General features: G+C 43.3%; 1 protein-coding gene across 1 annotated transcript; it reads right to left on the reverse strand.

The window, feature by feature from the left end:
• Positions 1-2,177: 2,177 nt before the first annotated feature.
• lhx5 (LIM homeobox 5) lies at positions 2,178-21,182 on the reverse strand. The gene is made up of 5 exons (XM_053882074.1): positions 20,588-21,182; positions 16,403-16,626; positions 15,102-15,379; positions 9,837-10,002; positions 2,178-4,954 (listed from the first exon to the last, which is right to left on the reverse strand). The coding sequence occupies exons 1-5, from the start codon at positions 20,758-20,760 to the stop codon at positions 4,605-4,607; spliced, it is 1,191 nt and encodes a 396-aa protein (XP_053738049.1). The 5' UTR covers positions 20,761-21,182; the 3' UTR covers positions 2,178-4,604.
• Positions 21,183-22,659: the final 1,477 nt, after the last annotated feature.

Here is a 22,659-nt window from a genome sequence, read left to right on the forward strand (position 1 = left end):
CATGATGGGAAATAAGGAGCTTTGCAATTGAGCTGGAAAAAAAACTAGTGCTAGTCTGCCGCTAACATTCTTGTCTGCCATAATTTTAACAAAATAGCACAAGTATTTCTCAGGATAAATAAATGAATGTGAATGCTAAATAAAAATGATAAGAGAACTGTATTTTTTCTTATCTTGTTCTGTGACTAGTTTACGGGCTGAGAGCGTGAAGTGAGCGCTCTATGTTTTGTTACGGAGCTCCTCACAAGGGCAGAGACAAATGGATCACACGGTCAGCCATGTTTGTTTACGTCCCCCTGTATCGTGTTCCGGTGACGGCGAACTGCACTAGTGAGTTCTGCTTTTTAGTTCCCTCTTTTTGACATTTCAGTCATGGGAAATTGGATTCAGAATCGCTCATGACGTACACACGTGGTGTTGTTGACAAGCTTGTGTGCCAATGTGTGTAATATATAGCATCTGCATGGGTCTATCCGTGTGTGATACGTGAGCATGAGCAGGTATTGTGGTGGATGGTGCATGATTGTGGACAGAGAGATGAGAGTCAGAATGGAGGAAACACTCCGGAGAATAAGGGAAGTAGCGGCGAGGAAATAAATAAAGAGCATGCTCTGCCTCTCGGTAATAGACTGGCTGGTGTGGCCCGCCACATCCTGCGCCGCATGAGGTGTCTACGTGTGTGTGAGCGAGAACACACACACACATACACACTGTCTGTCACATTACCCTTTACATTAAAACCAGTCAGGAGGAAAATTAGAGCAGACCTGAGCCACCGTGGGCCCACCTGGTGGACAGAGGGGGGGAGAGAGGGAGGGGATAAAGGGAGGGGGCAGAGCGACGTGACTGCCCAGAGGCACCGGTGCAGCCGCTCTGAAGCAGCGACTGGTCCCACCAGTCCAGCATATGACGTACTCCAACATCAGTCACCATGAGGCCCTCAGAACCTCTTCAAAACATCAGTTTAGGGCTATTTTTGATGTGGGCTGAGATGGACTGGCAACCAAGAACCTCTTGCCCAAATTAACCGGGACAGGCTTTAATCCGCCCAAAACCCCTTCAGGATGGAGGATGGTGCCCGTCCAGGAGAACCTCTCCTGAAGGACTAAACTCTTGTTCAGTGGTGAGCGGAGACATCCATCCATCTGTTAGGAGCTTCTGGCTCAGCTCAGGTTTAAACTTGCTTCCTGTTCCAGCTTTTCATATAGAACGTTTTATTATTATTTTATAACTGAAGTAAATCTTATCTGAATCGTTCTCCAGCTCTGAAGACCGCAAAATCCCCTCAAAACTCTTTACTAACTTCATGTTTTCTTACATGTTTTAAACTACCTCAAAATATGAAACAAACCAAGCACAACGCCGTTACTTAGAAATGATCTTACATGTGGCTCAAATTCATTTAAAGACGACTAATTATTCATAAAAATCTGTTAAAAAAATAAAAATAAATAAATAATATAAATAAAATATAAAATTTAATAAAATATAAAAAATAAATAAAAAAATAAAAGCGTGCTCAAATAAAACAATGTTATCATGATAAGATGCGCATTTCAGCGAAAAACCATAAACATTTAACATGGTTTTGATGGAAAATACAGACTGGATTAACATCGAACAGGATGCATTTGCTGCTCCAGAATGTCGTTCGATACGATTTTGTTCAATCACTACTCCCTGCATGGCGATTTTGTACACAGTGAAAAAGTAACAAAATAGCCACCAAAAACACCCTGTGATGTTGTTGGACAGATAGACGGATGATCATTACATGTATGAGAACGTTTATTGATGGCAACTATGAACAGACTAATCAAGGAAGGATTAAACCTTTTCGGATTTGTGACAAAAAGACAAAAAAATCTGAATTATACACGACATTTATTTACTTAACTAAAACGAAAACTAGTTCTTTAAACATCAAATTAATCTCGTATCGCAGTTGAATATGCCAAACACTGCGCAACACCCTTTTAAATCCAATTAATTTCATAATTAAGACTATTCATTTGCCTCCATCTTCAGACAGATCAATAATAAAATTCATAGTAACGCAGGTTAATTAATTGAAGAACCCAATGAGCATAGCGGCCTTTGAATAACAAGTCAATTTTACAGGAGAAAAAGATTGAAAATGTACCCACGACTGAGTGAAGGAGAGACAACAGTTCCAGTTGTAAGAGAAGGTTTTTATTAGCAGTGCTATTTACATCCATATAATACATACTTGCTCCATTTCTTTTCGTGAACGCACAGGGAAACACACACAACAGTGTCCATGTCATCACTGACGAGACATTCTTTCGAGATCTTGAACAACGGAATCCAGGAGGAGACGAGCTGATGGCTGAGCGGGCGCTAAAGGAGCGTTTGTGTTTGAGTGGGAGCAATTTACTGAGAGACAATAGCGCATCATCCGCATAGCTGCAGAGTCGCTGCGATCGCTCGGCCCACGGAGCATGTTGCATTTCACTTTCCGACTTGCAACTTCTTGTATTAAAAAAGTGCTCTTTCCACAAACAAAGACGTCAATTTGTCTGTTTTTCTTAAATTATGATGCAAATATTGACGTTACTAAAAGTTAAAATGAATAACAAGGCCTGGGACTCAGTCGCCATTCCAGGCCCACCACTAGATGACGGGTGGCGTCGTCACCAAAACACCCATGATGACGGAGAGGAAACAAGATCGTGGTGATGTGTGGAAAATTGAAAGATTTTCAAAGAGTTGCTCATGACTGGGGCACTTCCACCCTGATGTTAAAGCCTCTTTTCCATTTGAACGCCCCCAATCTTTTAAATCAGTATAAAAAAATGTTAAATTTAAAGAAAAACAATGCGACAATAAAAAAAACCAAGGATGTTTTACTGCTAGATGAACTTGTTTTTGCAGGAATATCCTGAATATTATACATTTAAATAAAGGACAGTGTGCATCATGAAAGTCGGGGGGTCAGAGTCAATCATGGGTGAAATGTCGGACACCGTCTGACTCCTTCAACAGGAGAGTCAGAGTGGGTGGTGCTGGAAGAAGTGAAGGGTCCATACACTGCAGTATAAACACCCAGTGTGGGTACGAGTTTGTCACATGCATCACGCCGAGCCAATCATCAACGGTAATCCAGAATCTGTAACTGAAATTTTAGTGGGATCCCTTTCACTCTGTCCTCATTTCCCAGCTGCTGGCACAAACAAAACTAATATCCTTTGATGGAGAAACATTCCCATGTGAATGCAGCACGCTTCTGCAGGAGAGGAACAGATTTCATGTGTAATTTGAGTGAGGAACGCGGTCGCGGTGAGCTCGGCCAGGAGATGGCAGCGGTCGCCTCCGCAGGGGCAGAGAGGTAATGTCACAGATGTTGTCTGCCCCCTCTTTTGTTTCCTCCCTTTAGAGGGAAGGAGACCTCAGCTGCTGAAGGAGATTCTCCATTATGGGCTCAATGTTCTTTTGAAAATCATTTCCATTAAAACATGTTTTTTAAAAGGGACGGCGACAAAGGGAAGGTCAGGTGAAGCCGCGTGTGCGGAGCAGAACTATCAGGGCCGCCCGCCCGCCCGCCCGCCCGGCTGGCTGGCTGGCTGGCTGGGGGTGTGTGCATGAATGAGTACAAGTGCCTGAATAATTGTGTGTGTGTTCCAAACGATGGTATAGGCGTCCTGGCGTCGCCCTGTGTTTATACATTAAAACCGGCTGCTTTGTCTTTGAGGCACAACTCGCCGGCGGAAACGGACACGGGTCGACTGAAAGGAAACTCGTATTGCCGTGATGAAAATCCGCAAATGAAAGATCACTAAGAATGTCCCCTTTAGCTTTTCCTTTTGTCGCGTGCCTACATGCTTGACGTCGAAGAGGGTGGCGGCTGAAATCATTCCGAGCACGGATGTTTCTCAGCAACGACCGCGGGTGAACGTCGGCGTCGTGATCCATCAATTGAGAAAAAGTCCTTCAGAGAAATGAATCCTGGCCTCCGTCCTCGTACGTCCACACTACGACGTTCTTAATGCAGATAAGAGTCTGAGCCTGTTCAACAGAGACCAAACGTATGACCACTTTCCATACTGAAAATGACCCGCGTGACCCTCAGTTGAAACAGGAAATAATGAAGCGGGATTCCTCCACGGTGACCTCGGGGTTGCAACGATCGAAGACCGACACATGCAAAAACACAAAAAATAGATCCGATGGTTTTCTGGTGAAACAAAAATGTACGAATTTGTCATCACAATATCAAATACACATACTGACTGTGCACCGGGGCATTCTAACGCTCGGTGACAGATGGCGTCACTATGTGGATGAGGCATGAAGCATGGATCTTATTTTGACTTTCAGGTCGTAGGGCAGGTGGGTGTGGCCTCCCGGCTCAGCTCAAATGCGCTGCCTGCTTCTAAGACTGCGTCACAGGAAGTTTGGAACCTGATTCAGAGACTTTTGTCTGCTTAGAAGCCAAAACTAGAAACAGTTCCCTTCAGTGAGGCGAGGACGCGACATTATCGAGGCTACGGGGATCACAAGATGTCGGTGTGGTCCTAAAGACGTAGATTCTTCCGGGAACAAAGCTAAAACGCTTCTCCGCTACTTCGTCAACGACCTGTCCTCTACCAGGCCGCGGTCTCTCCCATCTCCTGTCCCTGGTGCGACATTGGAGCACTGTAGCTGGAGTTACTGGCCAGTGAGAACGGAGGACTTGGCCCGCCTCCGTAGGCCTCGCCCGGCACCGACTGCAGGGAGCCCGGTAAGCCCGGCTCAGGACTCGGGGTCTCTGCGTGAGATATCATGTCCGTGAACCTTTGGTCGTCTGACGGGAGGTGACCCGATCCTTCCATGCCTCCAGGTCCTGAGCCCAGCATGTAGGGGGACTCGGCTGGGGACTGGGCCTGAGAGGAGGGGGGGCCGTGAGGGAAGAAGTCGTAGTTGCTGCCTGGTCCGTAGTAGTCGCCCTGGTACTCTGAGAGGAGGGAGAACAGACGAGTCTGTTAAAATCCTTCCAGTTTTAAGGTTGTGTTTTCGTGTGAGATATCTGTTAGATCCACAATAAACAGTACATTAAAATAAATTAATAACTAAATAAACAATAAAGGAAGATTAATTTGGTAAATTTAAAAAAAGATGGGAAAGATTTTATTTAAAAACTGATTACAGAAAAAAAAGTTTAAAATAGTGTAAAATAATACAGTGCTTCTGATTCAATATATTTCAAATACTTCAAGAATGTAAAGAGAGAAAAATATAAGGTAATAATAATAATAATAATAATGTGTCTACAATTGCCTGAAATAAGGAATAAAACAAAGCAAATTCTAAAAATGCTTTAACTGAATTATCTATAAGGCAAAACCATAGATTTCCAATTCAGAGAAATAAAATGATTAAACCGTGAGATATATTGAAAACAGATTTTTTTCCTTTTATTTTATGCAAATTAAGAGCAAGTCGTGATGATCTGGTGATTGTAATGATGACTAAATGATGCATAAATTCAGGGTTGTCTGCTTTAAACAAAGACTTTCTGTGATAATGAATCACATTCACTGATTTCTATTTTTGACAAACTGCAGTGAACATCGTTGACTGCCTCTAAAGTAAAGAATTCTTGGGAGTCCTGCACGAGATCAGCCGCTCGTAAACAAGTCCACACCTCTCCCGCCTCTCTCCATTCATCTTCCTCCGCCGTTCAGCGAGCCGCCAAGCGTGCGTCTGCATTCCCATCTGGAATCTCTGGATTTGGATGAGGGGTTCCAAAATGAGACTCCCCCGTCCCTGCATCCCACACTACTTCCCGTCTACACATCACTTCGAAAAAGCATCTGAGAAAATCTATCAATTATTTATGCAGAGGAACATCATCCCTCTCCAGCAAACCCACTTCAGATTCAACCCATAAAGACGTAGACTGATGAGCAAACAGCTTTAACCTCACAGTGACTTCAGCATTGTTTGATGTCACTCCAAATTCAGTCCACAGTCCGGACCTCACTGCCAAAACAGAACACAACAAAGTCAAGTCAACCTTCAAGTTTGGACCACCACAGTTCCCGACCAATATCCTGGGAATCCTAGTTCTGCCGTCTCTCGCCTGACCCACCCCTCGAACACTCATCTCCAGTCACCTCGAACATTGCTCAGCTGTCCAGACTCACCCTGTAGCCACATAAAGAAGGTCTCCAAATACCAGACAGACAGGAACCCTCCATCATTCAGCCTTCTACTGACCCATCACAGCCGGCCAATCCCCATGAGCACTGCGTAAACTAGACAAACCCAGTGATGCAAATGATTCAGTCACATCGCTGAAGAAGAATCTCAACAGTCTTCCTCAGATTCCAGGAGTCCAAATCACTGGTCACTGGTCCTCTGCCGCTCGGCCCAAGCTGACTCAATATGCAACCAAGGTTCCACGGGTAATGGATGAGTCGATATGAGCGGCAAACCGTGTTCAGGGTCCGTGGATGGTTTAAAGGGTCAATATGAATGTGAAAACAAGTCATCAAGGTCTCCCATGGCTCATTGTTTAAGACCCATGACCTCGTTTGGAAGGAAGGTCGACAGAAGATCCTGATGATCAGAGCACCGTTGCCAACACAGTAAGGACGATCAGGCGAGCAAAGTTTGGTACATCAAGAGCTTAAGTTTCATATTGCCACAATACCGAGGCCAAGCCGAAATAGCAGCAAAGATGGAGGTCCTCTCAAGAGCAAACCATCCAGCATCCAGAGTATTCTTACCACTAATCTCTCAATGGTCAATGATCCATGCCCACTGCTAGCTTCAAATCCAGGTGTCCCCAGCAAGTTCTACCGCCCCCTGCTGGTGGGGAGCAAAGACTGACCTGCCACTCCCGAAAGAAAAGCTGTTCTGACATGACTCTCACCAAAACATGGGGACGGTCATAATATTGTGGCCCACTGCTTCAGCCTGTGCTCCGGGTTGAATTCTCGACACGCCCAAAAGTCTCCTCAGCAGAGAGAACAATAGGAGCGGGCTAACAAGCTAATGATTGCATGCCACAAACAACACCCTGCTCGCCGGTTCAGCCTTGACTATAAACAACAAGGGTGTCGTGTGAAAATGGGGGGGCCGTGGATGATGATGGCAGCGAGGAAAAGCGGGGGTGCTGGCTCTCCAAGCAATAATTACACTCACACATGCAGATGCTGCGTCGCACCCATCATCCTTCCAGAACATGAGGAGACAGGCGGCAGCATAAAGGCGGGCGGCCCGGCAGCTGCCGCACAAAAGGGTGTGAAAGCAACATGCGAAGAAAGAGATGAGAGCAAGCGAGGGATGTGGAGGGCTTTATTTTTTTTTCCTCTGGTGCCTGTGCCCACTCTGTTGCAACCTTGACGGCTTCCAGTTATTGTTAACCCTCAGATCTCACCAGAACACAAGACATGAAGCGTACTGGCATAAACAGCTAACAACACGAGGACCGGATGAAGGAGGAGCTTTGGAGGGGTGCAGTGTGGTTCTCACTACAACATACGGGTATAAAAGAGAAAACAGACACCATAAACATGGGAATAATTCCTGGCTGTCAGGGGTTAAACTAAGACACTGGGAAGCCACCGGTGCAAAAGGTCAGCTCTCTGGAGCTACACTTGAACCGGAAACAATCTTGCTGTGGGGCCCGACCCATCCCACCAGATCCCCGGACCAACAAGGATTCTAGCAGTCTGTCAACCAGTCCCTCCAGGACTTGAGACTTTTTATTGATTGTTGCAACCAAATATGACAAGTTTGTGGTGAAAGTTGAGACTATTTATGGTTCTGAAACAATACGAGAAGACACGAGGACCTTTGCAAATTAGCAGATAGAAAACTACTGTCAATTTTTTGCCTAAAAAATTTATATTTGGTAAAAGCAACAAGTATTGCAAGTGCAAAGAAATAAATGTACATGCTAAATAAAAACTGATCTTTTTTATGATGATGGTGGAGTTGTTCAGCGGCTCATTAATACAGCCAATTAAAACAGTAACTGCTGATGTGTTCCACAGTGTCGGGATGTAGCGTGTCAGAAACAGCCTGGAGAGATATGGATCTGGTGGTCAGCCATGTTGGTTTACCTCCGCCCCGTATAGTGTTCAGGTGATGGAGCGCTGCACTAGACAGTTTTTAGTTACGTCTATTCCACATTTCACTTGTCTGCAATATTTGTGGGCAAATATGAGCATTTGCCGTCACACATTGCTTCATCTCAACAAGGAGGAAGGGAATATGATGCCGCACATGCCAGTTGGCGAAAAGAGACTAAAGTGATTGGCGGAATTGGCGGCAAAGTTTTGATGGTTCCACTTCATTTTAATACGTTTGATCACATGAGATTTCATCTTTACAAAGAGATCATTATTTTTCCTGCGCCCGTTTAATCCATGGCAGAGCGCCAGAATCGTTTACATGTAGCGGAAACCCTGGGTATAACTCAGCAAAAGCTACTGCTGTGTAGTCACAGACCGCTGCCGACTCCTGTTTCACCCCGCCTGCACTCTGCTTTAATCGCTAAAACCCTTCACCACCAAGAGCCATTCGGGACACTCTCACACCAAACCGAGACAGCGGCAGCATCAATAAAATCATGAAACTTGAACATTTGTTTTATCACCACCATCACCAAGGCGGCTAATGTTGCAAATTTGCATGATTCTCTCACACGCCGCTTCTGTAACTCTCCTCTCCTGTAACTCTCCTTTCAGCACCTGCTTAAAAGCAAAAACACCAAATTCAGGGAGCAAGACCGGCGAATGACGAAATATATTAACAAATAAATGGAGAAAGGATGGAGAACATCTGGGGAATCTCTCACTCCTGCGTTCTAAGAGAGCAAATGAAAGCCAAATAAGAAAAATTAAACATGTCGACGATGTTCAAACTCAAGTGCGTCCCTCAGTGTTTTCGCCGCAGCCTTTATTTACACAGTGACTGATTGGAATGAACGTATTTGTTTTCCTCTGACTCTCATCCTCTCCCGCAGAATGAGTGACAGCGCGTGACACTTGAACAAGCTTTGTGCCGCTGAGCCGTCACGGCGCGTCCTCAGAAAGGAATTATGTGTTTATTACATCCGTCAGCCAAAGTTTGGCCGCCAAAGATTCTCAAGTAAAACTTAAATGATGACAAAGAGGAAACCATGTTGGCGGCTAAAGACAATAAAATGCTGGCAAATCGAACGCATTCATCACAAGATTCAACCGCAGCAATGTCGGTCTTAGTCACGGTTGGTACTTTAACCTTAAACAGAAACTGCAACTGCACACTTCCTTTATTGTAATCCATCGCCGCACTTTGTAAAAAAAGAGGTGCCAAATATGTTGTGTCAATAACAAGATCAACATGGCCATTTTTATGTCTTTCTATCTACAGCCATCTTTTTTCCCCTTTCCTTCCATTTTTCTGTCCACTTCTTTGTGACTATAAAGTTCTTATTTATCATCCATCCATATTTTTCCACTTCCTCACAACAGCAGCAGCCTAGATAGAGAGGTCCCCACTTCCTTCTCATCAGAACTCTCCTACAGTTCTTCACCAAGGTGTTTAACAGAGACTCAGCAGTCCACCACATGACTGAAGCAGGAGGCATCTTGACAAGAGCCAGCTCCCGGAGGAGGAGACGTTGTTCTCTGAGTCTGCGCTAAGTCGAATGATCGAAAAAAAAAAAAAATACATTAGACAACAACAAAAATAATCGTTAGTTTGCAGCCCTCAACTTATGTGCTGTGGTGTTTTTTGGTGTCAGTTTTAAGCAGTTCACATCCATAAGCAACTTTTTGAGTTTGTGCATCAGTCTATAATTTGATTCCCAAATGAAATCCTCACTGCATGGCGAGTCCTACCTCCATAGTAACCGTAGGCTCCCGGTCCCAGGATGTCCGGATCTTCAAGTCGTCCTCCGAGTGGCCTCATCCTCCGGGGACCCCTGAAGAAGGCGTGCCGCCGGGCTCCCAAGGCGCTTAGCTGCTTCATCCGCCGCTCTTTGGATCTTCTATTCTGGAACCAAACCTGCGGGGCAATCACAGCGTCACTCACTGCTCCACATGGAATTAAAAACAAATGAATACAAATAAACAAAGATGGATTGAAATTTAAACTTGTGTTGTTTTAATCGGCCTCTTCATTTCACGCTTGTAGCGACAGCGTTTGCGTTGAAACTGCAATCTCCGGCGAGATAAATGATGTGTGGTGAACAACAAATGAGCACAAATGACAATTATCTCGTGAAGTATTGAAGCTATTATGAAGCTCAAACGTGTGCTCTGACCTTTCGCTATCAATCTGAGTTGTTACTCAAACATTACTAAAATACAACACAGCAAAACACTTTCCATGTCAATACTTGGTTCTTCACAAATCACTAAACGAAGCGGCATTCTAAGAGCGAAAATTGAAATTGAAGATCAGTCAGTTTCGAGTATTTGCAGCAAAACGAAACTATTGACTACGACATTTTCAATAATATAATACAAACTCCTGTGCCTGAAAGCATGTGTTTAAATATCATCATAGTTCCAATAATTGTCACGGCTGTCACAATTGTTGTTGTCATCATAGTAGTTTTCATTGACATCAGTAGTAGTCATCACAGAAGCAGAAGTTGTGATAGTTGCCAAAGCAATAGTCGTCACAGTAGTAGAGCAGTAGAGAAACATTTTATTTTGTTTCTGTTAAAGAAGAAGTGCTGGGAGATTCAAAGGTCAGTAGCCTGACGCAAGTGAATTTTTAAATGAATAAATACTAACAAACAATCTGCTGCGCATCAGAGCCAGGGGAGCAAGTGGACCAGTCCACTAAAGCTACGCTGAAATCTACTCACACTCAGACACACTTCCACGATCATGGACTTCCATATTGATCTTTGAGAGAGCAGAGCTGCTGCTGATGTTTACATAACAGTAAGGACTGGGACGTTCCTCTGAAATTTGGGAGAGACTGGCAGCCGCTGTTTACCCGAGAAATAACTTCACATTACTCGGCAAACCTCTTGTGATGCCCTGTGCGTACTCAACATTCAGTGCTGATCAGGTGATGGCAGTGCCGCTTGGCGCGCGACTGATCAGTTGGTGATTTGGGTGTGACGACGAGGGAGACGAGAGTTATGACTGCACAAGAGTCGCAGCTGCATCAGAGCCGAAATAACCCGTTTACTTTCATTTCTTATCGGCTGCTTCAAAGATGGCCAATACACTGTACCACAAACCACCGAATACCTGCGCCAGCTAGGTTTGCACTAACCACCTCTTGTCGTTGAGCACAAAAACAGAAAAAAAATGGAGTAATGGCGTGAGTGTAGGTGACGATGGAAACATGTATCAACCATGTTAAAGCACAGCAGTGAGGAGGTTTTCACAAGGTCTTCACCATTGCCATCATCCTGCCTTCCCCTCGACAGCAGTGTGCAAACACACACACAAAAAAGACCTGAAAATGTAATGCAAGATCCCAGAGACACACAGTGGCAACAACCTTGCCATAGCACACACACTCATCAGAAGAGTTTGCTTTAGCCTCCAGGTGAAGACCAGAAGAGAGTGCCTCCTGCTCCAGCCACGCAGCAAAAATAGCATCTACGGTCACTAAGTAAATCAATTCATCAGCTTAATTAAGCTGCAGTAAACATGATGGAGTTGTTTTAACATAAATTGTTCTTGTCCAAGATCCAAACACAAAAGAAGAGGATAAAGATAAGACAACAAAACATACTGTACTTCATTGAATACACTATAATGCATTAGTGCTGTCAACAGATTAACATTTCACTAGAGCTGAGTTAACTTGCAAGTTAACACCACCACCCAACACACACAGTTGTTCAGATTCATGCTGTCAGTGGCCACTACTTTGAGACCACAGTACACACTGTGGTGTCTCCTCATTACTCATTGTTGTACAGGTGAAGCTTTAGGCAAGGTAGGAGTGGTCATATTTTCACGTTTGCTTGGGTCGGCTTACTTATTGATATGCCATCTGCTTTACGTTTAATGGGTAGTCCTCTCACCAACTTGTTTCTGCTAGCAGGGAAAATGTGTTCCTGCATTGTTTGCATTTATAACAGCCCTCTTGTGGTGGTGTTTATAAGATGCTTGGTAGTAAAATTAGCTCCATCTGCCGAGTGTAAATCAAGAATGAAAAGTGCTTGTGGTAGCCCCACCCTCCAGTTTGAAAACCATAGGGTTTACATGAAGCAGAAACGCTGAGGTTGTCCCCTGGACACCTGAGGTGCTCCACTGGTGCTGGGGAGATGATGTCTCATAGCTGACAGAGGAGCTGGGGGATGATTTTAGAAGAAAATGGATCAATAAAGTAAAAAAAAAAAAACCAGAAATAAAGCAAGCAGAGCAGTCTAACCGAAGCAGAGGCTTCCTAAATTGGAGTCACGGCGTTGTGACGCCTCTCCAGAAAAAAAAAACCACACACAACATGAAACAACATTAAGTAAAGCAGCTTTTGAAGAGGAACAAAGACATTTGAAGAAACTATCCAAACATAACAAGGCTCCATATGGAGGAATGTGTCTGAGCACATCACACATCTTGTGTGCTGCCTTCGCTTCACTGCTGCATAATGATGTATGCTCACACCAGAGGCAGAATCCCACTGTGCACCAGATTAACAAAAACACACAAGAAAAATGGAGGCAACAAAAAAACACCTTAAAAGCACTCAAGGCAGCGCTCCACGTGCTCCGGCACCTGCTTCTGGAGAACAATCGTCTAACTGTAGGCCACATTTTTATGGAAATGCTGCGGCTCCCCTCCAGAGAGCGTTGTTTAGGGATTACATGCTGGAGGAGCAGCGCAGCTCGCAGGGCTCCCCGCGTCGAGAAGCTCCGGTATTTAACGCCACCCCAACAAGCCGTAATAGATGACGAAACTCTGACTCCATTTTGGATGCGCGCAAACAAAAACCGGGCGAGGAAGAACAACTGGAAATCTGAACTAGATATATCCAACAAAGGTGATTTATCGTGCTGGAAGTTTCCCGCAAACAACGTCAGTGATGTGGGAAGGATGCAACAGGCTGCATGTATCAAACTCAAGGCCCAGGGGATGAAAGTCATTTCACAAACGTGCCTGCAAACTAGCTATCGATAGTGGGGTCTTAAATGACCAGGCTGATATCGTGACCCAAGCTGTGGACCAACAGGCTTGAAAATTAAACAGAAAGAATGATGGAGACAGTAGGGAACTGGATGAAAGGTGTGGCACAGTGGATGTTGTTCTTATTTCAAGGAGAAAAAAAAGCATCACTGGTGTTATAAGGTGGAGACAGAGGTGAAACTCAGCGACGCTTGATGATGAAAACAAGGAAACTGATGAGCTGCATTAACCATAGGGTTCCTATCAATAAAAATAAAATGAAATTTGGCTAGTTACAGCGTCAAGATTGGCACTTCAGCTTAGGTGGAACCAAGCTGCAGGAGATGTTGGGGCTTAGGTGAATCAGGAAGTGCTCAAGATATAGGAGTATATCATGCAGAGGAGATGATGAGGGTGAAGGAAAAGATGATGAAGAATGAGTATCAAAGGCAGAGATTGCAGAAGACTTATGAGAGGGACTAATGCAGGAAGAAGATGCGGGAGTAGCAAACATAGAAGGTGGTTGGGTGTAGTGGATGCAGGTGAGGCATGTGGAAGGCAGAAGATGCAGGAGATGAAGAAGTCATTAGAAGGATGTGGATGTGAGAGATGCAAGCGCAGTATGTGCATGAGATGCTGAAGATGTTGGGGCGTCGTAATATTGAGATAGCTATCAAGGATATGCAGCGGAGGGTGATGTTGGTGCATGACATGAGACAAAGGACGAAGAGGGGGAGAGAGGTGACGAGAAGACACAGTTATGTTGGAGATGGAGGATGTTTATGACAGTTGTGGGAGACGGAGGGAATGTTGGGAGGCAGGTCATGTGGCTTCAGAAAACCCCTGGAAGTAATTAGGGGGAGCAACAAATACAGAAAAGGCAGAAGATGGAGGACGATCCCAAGAGAGGCACAGGGGAATCGAAGCGATGCAGACAGAGTAGGTGCACGCAATGGAGGAGGGACAGAATTGCACAAGAGATTGACTGACAGATGCAGTAATTGAGCGCATGGATGCACACACACAGCCGCCGCCGGTAGACGAGGAGAGGTCTGCTGTAATAATCGGGGGGAGCAGGCTGTAAGTGAGTAAGAGCAGGGAGGTGGGAAAAGGGGAGGGTGGTATGTAAATCTGTGAAATCAGCGATAATCACAGCCAGAGCACAAAAAGCCACATCACAGTTGGCAGAGATGGTGCTAATCATCCAGACGCAGTCGGCACACCGGCGTGACAACGGGTGCTCACACACACGCACGCACGCACACACACACAGGACCGTTTCCCGAGAGATGCTTCATGCCAGAGGATTTGTGTCACAAATAATAGCAAATAAAACACACATAATCATCTTTCTTAAATTCTTCCATCTTTTTAAAATATACAGCAAATTTGAATGACTTTCGGCGCAAGATTAGAATACAAAAGAAACTGAGGAACAAATCCAAATATTAGTGTCAATTTAATTTGAACAATGATTGGAACTAGAGCTATGTTTCACTTAAAATAAAAATAAATGCATATTACTTGCAAATTACTTTTCTAAAAATCAGACAGCATAGTAAATAATTTAACATTGTTTTTGTTGGAAATAAATATGAATAATTCCAGTTGAATGGAATTCAACTATGAATAATACAGTTTTAAAATGCATTACACACCATAATTATAATAATATGTAAGTAGTATAAAAATGTATGCAAGATATTTTAAATTGAATATCAACAAAAGTATTATTTTATCTTATTTCATTATTGTGATGAAACATACAGAGATTAAAAAATAGCCTAACCCAAGCCATTTGCAAAAATATTGTTATTATCACCACGATATTATCAACATTTCAGTACAGTATTATTTGAAGCAGAATTAAATAGTTAACTATAATGATGTCGATGATGTGTGAGAAAACTAAAGTAGTTTAAATCAGATATAATTAGATGGGCAAAACACAACCGGTCCTCATTGTTGACTTCAGAAAACACAATTTTCTTCTCCATCTGAGTGAGTGACTGTGAGAACCCTCACCTGGATCACGCGCATGTTCAGCCCGGTCTCCTGCGCCAGCTGCTCCCGGATGTGCCTGGTTGGTTTGGGCGTGGCCACAAATGCGGCCTTTAACGTTTCGAGCTGCTTGGCTTTGATGGTGGTGCGGGGACCCCGTCGTTTGGCCCCTGAGTTCTGCTCCTCATTCTCAATATTGTTCGTTTCTTTATCTGACGACGTGGAATTGTCCGTCTCCTTAATGTCGTCCTGTATCGGGTCCGGCAGATCCGGCGATAAACTCCTATCTGTACACGACGACACTGTACGGGGGGGAGGAGGGGACACGGAGAAAGGTCATGAACCAGAGAGACTGTGTGACGTTGAAGCCAGTCGAGAAGATACACTTCAGTTCTACAAAAAATATTATAAAAATTGATGAAATTGATGATATTAAAATATTAGAAAAGAAAGATTGCGAGCGGCAAGAATGACATGTTGCAATGACAGTATCAATGTGAGGAAAAGATTAAAATAAAAAAGCAAATATATTGCACTTTTTTGTTGATGATTTTTTTTATTTTGTTTTTTTAAATATAACATGAGTTCGAAGTTCACTGGAATAAAGCTGAGGACGCTGTTTCTAACATAAATCCTGAATTAAAATGCCTTTACAGATGGTGGATTTCTGACCTCAAGGGGGCGTGCTATGTCAAGTTCTCATTCAAAGTTCTGAAATATTACAATCACAAAACCATGATGATCACAGAATGAATTCTTTGTTGTTGAAATGATTTTAAAAACACTATGGGAAAGCAGAGAACAGGGACGTCACCATCATGTGCCTCACTGGGATCTACTGAAGGCATCTGATACATGGATGCTTGGGCGTTGACTGGTACGTTACCTACGTTTACCTTGTCTCTAACGGCAGATGTACGAGACAAATGTTATAAAATCGACATTAAGTTTTATTAGATTTAATAAACGTTTTCGTTTTGCCCACTTTTCTTCCAGTAAGTTTTAGTCATCAAGAGGTTCGGCGCCGGCTTATGACGTCATGCCAATTTGGTGTGTTGGTAATTCACGGACAGAAAAGTCAAATACAAAACATTCTGGATTGTTTTTGCATGAATATGACACCAATGTTGTAGCTTAGCTATGAGGTTGTGATTTGAAATACAATGAATACAGCATGAAGTATCAACGACAACTCGCAGCAGTTTACATCCGGAAGTCGTCGCACAACTTATTGTTCAATAAACACGACAAATGAACCAATATAAAGTCCTGCATGTTGTTATTTACGTGATTTTGGGAGTGTGGATGTAGGAAATGGGCCGTACCTGAGTTCAGCGTAGCTTCCTTCATGGCGCCGGAAGTGAGGTAATCTTCTTTGCACACGAACTTGTTCTCGTCGATGACGTACAGCTCCTCTCCGGTGGACAGCTGCTTGTTGCACACCATGCAGGTGAAGCAGTTCAGGTGGAAAACCTTGTTGCGGGCTTTACGCACCAGGTCGTTCGGGGAGATTCCCTGCTGGCAGCCCGCGCATTTGGTTCCGAACCGCCTGGACGGAAACACAGAGACACAGCTGCTTCAAAATAAGTCTAACGCATCGGCATTAAACAAGAAGAAATGTGAGTTACGTCTCTGCGATATAAGTGAGTCACAGGTTTAGTCGTAAGTGTTTGCTCAGAAAATGTGCACAGCTTTCAAAATAAAATCAATACTGACACAAAATTTTTTGCTTTTATGAGGTAAATTAAATCTTAACATACGTATTCATAACGCTGTTAACATTCCAAAACCATAAGTAATATAGTAATATCCATGTTCTATATGCAATATGTAGATGCATCGCTGAATTGCAGCTCATAATTGGTGAAATCTACCAGCGATGCGTCTCAAAATAAAACAATCTCAGGTATGAATTCAGTTTTATTAATACTTTAAATCGACGTTTTGTTGGACTTTATTAGAAAGGCTTCCTTCAGCCTATAATGTCGTGTATAACTACATTGTAAATACACATTTGGCGTCATTAGTATAAGATTATTTTACTGTCTACTTATTTAAAAAATAAAGCTCGGATAAGAATAAACTTCTGTCTGACGATTTGTGTACAACAATGACATTGTGGCCCTACTGACGTTCCTGAACTAATAGTGAAGAAACGATAACCGCAGATGTATCTGCAGGTTTACAATCGAGTAACTTATGAATACCGTGTGGAATACTAAGGAGCTGTTATGTCGTGAAATGAGTCAATTTAACACGGAAAACGATGCACAGAAATATTTCCATCACACAGACAAGCATATTCGCCCAAAAGTATAAACAAATAAAATGCCCAGTGGTCAAAATAAAAGCGATTTTCGACCTTTGCAAAGAGATGAAATATTAAGATTTGACTTTCAAAATAGAAGCTACAAATATTCATTTCAACATCAGTTTGGGGCGACAGAAAACCGCCGCTATTAAAATAAAGATGACGAGCATAGACTTAGAAAAGCAAGAACACATCTTGAGCGTGTTCGTGGCCTTCAAAATAAAAGACTGTTCTCTGAGACATAAAATATAATTTTGAATCGGTATCTCAAAATGATTTAAATATGCAACAAGAACTTCTAAAATCTAAATATATATGACTGCACTGTCGTGCACATTTCTATTGTGTTTCGCTGTGCTGCCTATCAAAATAAAAGCCGTCTGCTAGTGAAACTATCCAGAATGTGTCTTTAACTAAGAAAAATAAGATCATTTCAAACACACAGTCATTACATGACGTGAATGCGGAGCTGACAAATACAATCATGAAGCGTTGAAAATACATACGAGGAAATCTTATGCACCGTTTCACACGTTTTGTCTCCATGTCGCAAATTGATTTGATATTTGTTGTCAAACGAGAGACGACAGAATGATGAATGTCACATGACACGCTCTGACGCTTGCAACGTTCCGACTTAAATTCATGTTCAATCGATTTTAATTAAGTTTGAGAGAGTTTATTATTTACAGAGGCGCCATCGAACATGCCAAAAAACATTATTAAATAAGCTGCAAATGTTGCGAGAATGCGACTGTAGGAGGCGATTGGTGCGAATAATCCACAAAAACAATTATAAAAATGGAGAATAAAGGTCGCTTTTGTGCGTAAAATTCCGCGAATAAATACACGCACATCGTAAAATAAAGCGGGGCGAATATTGACCTGAACAATTGACATATTTTGAAAATAAAATAGAGGCCGCGTGGGCAGCGAGATGTCCTCTGAAATACCTTTAAAACACAATAATCACAACCTAAATTAATATCGTTTAGTTGAATATATGCAGTATGTATCCTTGTATATATGTAATCCTTATTACTTAAAAATCGTGTGGTTTTGTGTCTAAATGTCACACCGTCATCCGTTTATTGTGTGATTAATCCGGTAAACAAAGGGATAATCCACAGCAAATAAACCAAAAAAATGAGAAACTGTTTGATTATGAATGTTAATATTTGATGGAGCCGCCGTGACGATAAACCCACGCAGAACCGCATTAGTGGCAATCAGCGCATTGTGGACGCGGATATTATGACGGGATTAAACCGAGTGGCAGCATTTTAGCGTGGAAATCTCCCCTTAATCCACATGCTCGACTGTGGAATATAATAATCTGGAATATATTGAGCTATTTAAATGTTTATTGTTGTCGTGCGTCTTTTGTTTTGGCGTGTTCATTTGCAAACAAATATATACCTATCGTTCCCTTTCGCATGCATGAAGGGACGGACAGGGGAGGGGGTGCACGGACACCCCACCTGCCCCCCGACCCCCTCCCCTCCAGTGAAATACTACAACTAACTTACACAACAAATGGCCACATTAGTGTGATTACTGTTTCTCTGTGACTTAATGGTTCCCCATTTACGAGCGCGCGTGACGTCAGAAGCCAAAAACATCCCCAAAAATAAAAGGCTCCCGGTGTCGTTTTATTTTAGGGGTGGGAGGGGGGTGGGAGGAAAATCACCGACACGAGAGGAGAAAGTGCAAACAAGGGGCTTCACTTATCACCCAATTACCTGGAAAGTGAGCGGGTTAATGGACTGGTCACGTGACCGAGATAAATATAGATAACGCGAAATGTGTGAAAGAAATAAATGAGTAAACATGTAAGAACGCTGCGTATGAGTTACAGAGTTAAATAAATAAATAAATCTCTAATCATTAATACAAATAGGTGCTGTGGGGAGGGTATTTTTATTCTCCTTGTTATTTATTTATTTATTTCACTATTTGTTTACATTTTCTAAACTGGCAGGGCCGGAGCTAGAATTCCGGAATCCGAGAGGGGAAGAGAGGCGGCCCTTCATCCCCTCATTTATTGATAAAAGTCATAATTATTTGTGGAGCCCTGTCGATATCCCTTTGCTCATTCCTTTGATTAGCGAATGTTTGGCTCATTGAGGTCGCGCGCCAGGGACGCAGCTAGAGTCACCTGCATCTGGGGCAAAGAAGCCCACCCCGTGAGGTTGTGTCATTCATCAAAACGTTTTTTTTTAAATAATTATTATTATTGTCAAGTTTAACCAATATATGTTGGCATGTAGTGAGTTACTACCTCATACATGCCGGTAGGTTTTTTGAGTTGACATTTGCTGAGTGATGTTTCATTGTTATTTTTGCTGTGAAATTAAATAAAAAATGGCACGATACGGGAACGTTGTTTCGACATTGTATCTGGTGACTGCGTCAAATTTAATAGCAATTCTGGTGTCTTATAATAAATATAAATCACGTTTTGTTATTTCCGTGAAATAAAAACAAACAATTAAACCGCTGTTTACTCACCGACACGTCAACTATGTTAGCCACTATTCGCTAATGAAGCAGAGCCGTGGCAGCGAGAAATTCTCTTTTTAATCTATCACTCTGAGGAGAACGACTTGCAGCCCTAAGGTTGTTGGTTTCATGCCTCTTGATAATATAAATATATAAATATAAATTCTGTAAACGAATCGAGGTTGGAAAAGACATTCATGTGTTATGTTATTAGTTGTATTGGTATTATTTACACGTTTAGCCAAACTCTCAATGAATATGATGAAATATTAAATTAAATATTAAAATTCATTGAAATTGGTTCGCAAAAAAATGTGAATGTATAGATCAATAATAATCAATAATCGCCATATAATACACTAATTATGTAAAAAACCATAGGGTAAATTTAGTCGACATTTAATTTGGCAAATGGCGGCGTTCGATAACTCTTTATTATTTATAGTTCGAGCGTTATCTTAATTTTTTTTTTTTACATTTATCTGAGGTTTTAAAGGAAATAATATTACGATTTATTTTGACCTCTAACGATGTATAGATGTATTCCTGATTATTTTGACCGCAAACACCGTTCATATTTGTGAAATGAGAGTGAATTTTTCAACCGGAAGGGTTTTGATTTTTTCTGTGCACGGCGAGGGTGTGTGTTCGCGATAATCCCTGACCAGTCTGGACTAAATCCTTCGCTCTGGATTACCTGAAAAAGTCCAGTTTGCAATATAGCTTTCCGTCCCGGGAGAAGCACTTCTCTGTCAGGTTGCAGTTACACTCGCAGCACTGCACGCACTTGGCGTGCCAGGCTCGGTCCAGCACATTGAGGAGGAACCGGTCCAAGATGGGCCGCTCGCATCCGGCACAGTGGACCATCATGACGCCGGCCTGCAGGACGCCCAGGGCCGACCTTCGCACTCCGACTGCGCTGCTCGGACTCGGCTCCACTCGGAACACCGTCTTGGCTCTTGAGTGTCCAACAGTTCGGGGAGAACTGGCGGATCCAACCCTGGGGGGAAAAGTGGCAATCCGAAGCGACGCGGTCCCGGTCCGGTAATCCAAGATGCGGGTTCAGCCGCACCGGCCGCCGCGCTGCGACATCTCTCCCCCCGAAAACAGAAAAAGAAAATCACTTCAGTTGAGGCGGAAAAGCTGACTCTCGAGTTCGGGCTTTGTTTTGGGTCCGCTCATTTCCTCCGGGCTCAACTCTGGTTCCACTTTCACATCACTGGGTCTGATGATCGGCGGCGGGGACGCGCGTCCTGGGCGAAGATTGGCCGGCGCGCGTGTTTATTCCAGAGCCAGCGGAGCCAATCACAGAGCCGTCGCCATGGTTACATGTCCATATCGCCTCCGAGCAGGACCTGGGTCAGAGAATACCGGGGTGTTTTCCGCCCGTCATTGACTCGAGGTCCGAAAAGAACCCGCCGCGCGCTGATACCTGCAGAACTGGCAAGGTGCGTTTCACCTCCTGAATGAATGTGAATGCGCGGGAGTCGCTGCCGTACCTGGTCTGGTGACAAAACGCGGCTCGGCGAGGAGGGGTCGCAGGTCTTTTCTCATGCAGGGGGGAGGGCGGGGGGTATTTACAGGGAAATGTGCTGGATTACGCAGCAGCGGCGCATCCACGCTCATTTCAATATTTACCAACTGGTTTTGTTAGTTGCACTTAAGCAAACAGGCTAATTCACCTTAAGACTGGATCGAGACCCCCCGCAGCAGCCTCCCCCCACGCCCCCGCACGCACACACACACACCTCCTCCACACGCACTAATGACCCGTTTGAATGACACTGGGTGTGAATTTTGGCTCATTTTCAGCGGAGAAAATGTTTAGAGAAGATCCACTGATGACGTCACCTAATCGATCAGTTCATTACCGACGGGTGATCAGAGAATGTTGACGTCATCGATGAGTCCCCGAACACACACACACCTGTGAGTCGCTAAGATTGTCCCAAGTCCCACATTCATTTGCTCATATCCGGCCTGTTATTGCGTCATGTGGGTCTGTCCCAGCTACCTAGGGTCATGAAGGAAACTCTGTATATCCTGGGGTAGCGGGAGGAAACCCACCCCACAGAAATTCACTGGATCAGTCCAAACCCAGAGTCGCCCGGAGCTGGAGTCGTTACAGATTTTATATATGTGGTGACTTGAGTGACCACCAGAGGGCCCCCCGCTGAGTTGAGTCACTGGACAAGGAGAGGTCGAGTTAATAATATCATGTTAATATTAAAGTGGAGGAGATTCAGAGGTGAATAGACTCACCAACCTGAGGATTAATTGCAGCCATAACTAAAAAGTATGTCTTCGTTTGAACTATTTAGATTTTACAGCAGTAAGCGTTGATATTTTAGTTAATATTTTTCATCTCTGATCTGATCATATTTTTTTATTTATCCCACATATATATTTACATATGAAATGAAAAATGAAAATATATGTTTTGCTACTCAAATCTACTCCACAATCATTACTATTCAATATGTCTATAATAAATCTGCTCCTATTTTAACAATTCAATCTCCAATGTTTTAAATAGCCATTTGTTTTAAATCTGGGCTAAAAGACAATTTAAAAAATTACATAAATATTAAGACAAAAAAGTTCCTTTTTGTTCCTTTTGTTGACTCACCATGGAAGGTTGAGGGACTGTGGTCCAATTGGACCTCAATCTACGAGTTGGTGTTTTGAGATGGTTTGATTTTTTTGATCATGAGTCAACTGTTGGGCCACAAAAATGACTTTGATGGCGAAATCTGGACCCCCGGGGCC

Source organism: Synchiropus splendidus, chromosome 1, assembly GCF_027744825.2.
Source record: "Synchiropus splendidus isolate RoL2022-P1 chromosome 1, RoL_Sspl_1.0, whole genome shotgun sequence".
Lineage (NCBI taxonomy): Eukaryota > Metazoa > Chordata > Actinopteri > Syngnathiformes > Callionymidae > Synchiropus > Synchiropus splendidus.

What these genes read in the sequence shown, in the direction of transcription:
- lhx5 (XM_053882074.1), bottom strand. Translation starts at nt 20,760, where the DNA reads ATGATGGTCCACTGTGCCGGATGCGAGCGGCCCATCTTGGACCGGTTC. An exon ending in TGCAAACTGGACTTTTTCAG is followed by an intron (nt 16,627 to 20,587) that starts GTAATCCAGAGC and finishes GTTTCCGTCCAG; the next exon opens with GCGGTTCGGAACCAAATGCG. An exon ending in TGAACATGCGCGTGATCCAG is followed by an intron (nt 10,003 to 15,101) that starts GTGAGGGTTCTC and finishes ATTGCCCCGCAG; the next exon opens with GTTTGGTTCCAGAATAGAAG.